This window comes from Vitis vinifera, chromosome 16 (genome assembly GCF_030704535.1).
Source record: "Vitis vinifera cultivar Pinot Noir 40024 chromosome 16, ASM3070453v1".
Taxonomy (NCBI): Eukaryota; Viridiplantae; Streptophyta; class Magnoliopsida; order Vitales; family Vitaceae; genus Vitis; species Vitis vinifera.
The window spans coordinates 4,648,360-4,651,528 of record NC_081820.1 but is presented as its reverse complement, the minus strand read 5'-3'; the positions used below and the strand labels follow the sequence as shown (position 1 = coordinate 4,651,528).

Sequence of the window (3,169 nt, the reverse complement as noted above, 5' to 3'; positions counted from 1 at the left end):
TATAGGTTAGATCATAGAAAAGGCCAAGACTATTTTCACAACATTAGAAAAATTCATACAATTAATTAATTAAAAAATAAAAATTTTAGAACAGGTAACTGCAATTTTTGTTTCTTCTTCAAATAATGTATAGCTGTTGCAAGGTTGGCTCCACTGAGAAACTCAGTGCCACCCAGCATGATGGAGAAAGGTGGTGGCAATCCATATCAAAACCAAGCTTTGATTATGAAGAAAACTCCATCTATGACAGCTGGGAAAAAAAACCCAAAAAAATCCAACTACCCAAAAGCAAGTCCAAAATTCAAAATTCAAAAAAAAAAAAAAAAAAAAAAAAAAAAAGGAATTCATACTCCAAAAATGCTTAAACAGTTGGTGGATTCATCTTCATGGAAGGAGCAATGGAGATTTAGGGGTCTTTCCAATGGAGGAGATTGGAAGGACATTTCCTTGTGTAGGAAAGAGCAATAGCTGTGGAATGCATTGGGGGTGACATTCAATTGGAATTTCAACCCAAATAGGAAGTCCACTTCAAGGAGGTTCATCTCTGCTCTGCTTATTCCTCCTACTTTTGCATAGTATGCATTGTTGTAGTACCTACACAACCCAAAAATTATTCAAAATATTAATTCATATTTGGGAAAATATCACATAAGGAATTGATTTGGACTAAAATTTCACACCAAAATCTTTTTAAGCATAAAATATGATGTATAAATATATTGAGAAATGTTAAATATTGAAATTTACTTATTTTTATAAATAAAATGTACATGTAAAATGATAAAACTTGTTTCGGTTATGTTTGGTTCTGGAAAATACTAAGGAAAAAAATGACAAGAAAAATGATTTTTTTCATGTTCAGTTGTTTTTTAGAAAATTTATAAGAAAATTAAATATGATTAAAATTAATTAGAAAATTATATATTTTTAAATTATTTAATTTTTATATCAATGAGTTAAAATAAATAAAATGAGTTTGAAGTAACAAATAAAAATAATTTATCGATTTTAACTCCTTTTTTTTCACTTTTTTTTCCTTCTATTTTTCCTCTCTATTTACATTTTCTTTCAATTTTTTTGAAAACCAAACATATTCTTTATCTTTTTCATTTTCTTTGTACCACTCATATTATTAAACTATGAATAAGAATTGGACTATTGCCTTGTTGTACCCATTTATATGTATAATTAAATAAAAAAAAATTATTTTGTAATTTTTCCCTTTTTTAAATAAAATTTTATTTCTCTAAAAATAATTTATAAAAATTATAATATTTATTTATAAATTATACTTATTTTAAAATTTTAAAATTTTAAAAAATTAAAAAATTAAACATTATATCAAGCATGAAAAATTTTCATATCTGTCCATCTATTTATTTATTTGTTTTTTTTTTTTTTACAAAATTAGAGAAGATTTAAAACAATTACAATTCATTCCATTATATAAAAAAAATTAAAATCAATAATTTTCATTATGACACTTATTACTGCAATTCTCATAGATAACTATCATGCTCTAAATTTCAAAAACAAAGAATTGAATGTTCCCCTCCAAAACCAAAGGAAGGTGCATTGTAAATGGAAAAAAGCAAGAAGCTGTTTGGCAGCAGGGAAAATGAGAGTCAAAGATGACAAATCATTGAACAGACAACCAGGCAATGCCCTTCATTGAGCTGTCATTCCCAACACTGACACTTGACCTTTTGCTTAAGCCCATCTTTTTCTACAAGATTTACAACTATGCCTCCATAACAAATTAGTGTACACAGACAGCCTTTCCACATCATTTTTTTTAGGTAATATATTAAAAATGGAAAAAGTAAAAGCTCTTTAAGTACTTAAAAATATAAATAAACGAAAGAAAAATTTATTTCAACTTGAAAAAAAAAAGAATTCCACCGAATAATTAAAATAAAAAATAAAAAATAAAAAATCAGGTCCCAAATCCAACCCATCTGATTGGGGAAAGAGAAAATTAGAAGAAACCCAGATTAAAAAAATCCAATTCCAGTCATCCAAACAGAAACCCAGAAGTAATCCCCCAAGAATGAAAGAAAGAAGCAGAGAAAATGCAGAGAAAACTCACATATCATCCATGAACTTAGCAGCAACCATGACACTGGTAATCAGGAGCCTATGCGCATTGAAGGAGCTGAGGGGCAAAGAGGGTTGGCTCTGAGAGAACCTGTCAAGGTAGATGAAGGCAACAATGAAGCAAGATGGGCTGCAATTGGCATACTTGAAGATCCTCTCAAGGTAACTCTGGATGGAAATGGAGGGCCTTGTGAGGCCATGGAAGGCTGAAATTTTCTGGGTGTGGAGCTTTGGGTTGAGGTCATTGGAGATGGCCACTCTCTGGAGGAGAGAAGAGAGGAAGGAGATGAGTTCTGGCAGTGGCATCATCACCTCAAGGTCAGCCATGGAGTTGCAGGTGAAGAGGCTCAGGGCCTCTCTGGTTGTTGGTTGGTGTCTTTTTGGGGAGGAGTTCCTTTGATTGGTAGATATGGGGTGTGGAGGGTTTTTGAATAACGACAGTTGGGGGTTATTGGACTTTTGTGGGACATTATTATGATGGGCGTGTCCCTACAGCTCGGATTTTGGGCACTGTGACTCGAAAGTTTTGTGGTAGTTCGAGAAGCGGTTTTTTTGGTACTAGCTTGGCTTCCAAATGAAGAAAAAAAAATGTTTGGAAGGTGGGATTTTGGGCTTGTTTTGGAGAAATTTGGGAAAGAAATGATTTGTGGGTGACCCCTAAATTGATTTCTAATGATAATTTTTTGGCACCAGATGGATAAAGGGCAGTGACACTATTCGTCTAGAGTTTGGATTTTAAAATAATTTCTCTATCCATGTGAGATTAAGAATGAAGGTAAATTACGAATTTATAATCTCATAAATGTTATATTTAATATTTTAAACATAGCAAGCTTTAAGCTATGTTTGATTGTCAAAAAGTTAAAAAAAAATAATACAAGAAAAAAAAATTAAAAAAATTAAACATATGAAAAAATTATATTTATATATATATTATATTAAAATCAAATATGAGAAAATTATTTTTCTTAACATATTTTTTTTTTGTGTTTTTTAGGAGTCAAACATAATCTAGATTATATTTAATTAAAAAAAATTATGAAAAATGATTTTCTCATACTTATATTAAAAA

The 3,169-nt window shown here is 30.0% G+C and overlaps 1 protein-coding gene across 1 annotated transcript; it reads right to left on the bottom strand.

Moving 5' to 3' along the window:
- Positions 1 to 204: 204 nt before the first annotated feature.
- LOC100249331 (cyclin-U4-1) lies at positions 205 to 2,574 on the bottom strand. Its single transcript, XM_002278390.4, has 2 exons — positions 2,090 to 2,574; positions 205 to 594 (listed from the first exon to the last, which is right to left on the bottom strand). The coding sequence occupies exons 1-2, from the start codon at positions 2,422 to 2,424 to the stop codon at positions 345 to 347; spliced, it is 585 nt and encodes a 194-aa protein (XP_002278426.1). The 5' UTR covers positions 2,425 to 2,574; the 3' UTR covers positions 205 to 344.
- Between the last annotated feature and the right edge of the window lie 595 nt (positions 2,575 to 3,169).

What these genes read in the sequence shown, in the direction of transcription:
- LOC100249331 (XM_002278390.4), bottom strand. Translation starts at nt 2,424, where the DNA reads ATGGCTGACCTTGAGGTGATGATGCCACTGCCAGAACTCATCTCCTTC. An exon ending in GCTAAGTTCATGGATGATAT is followed by an intron (nt 595 to 2,089) that starts GTGAGTTTTCTC and finishes TGGGTTGTGTAG; the next exon opens with GTACTACAACAATGCATACT.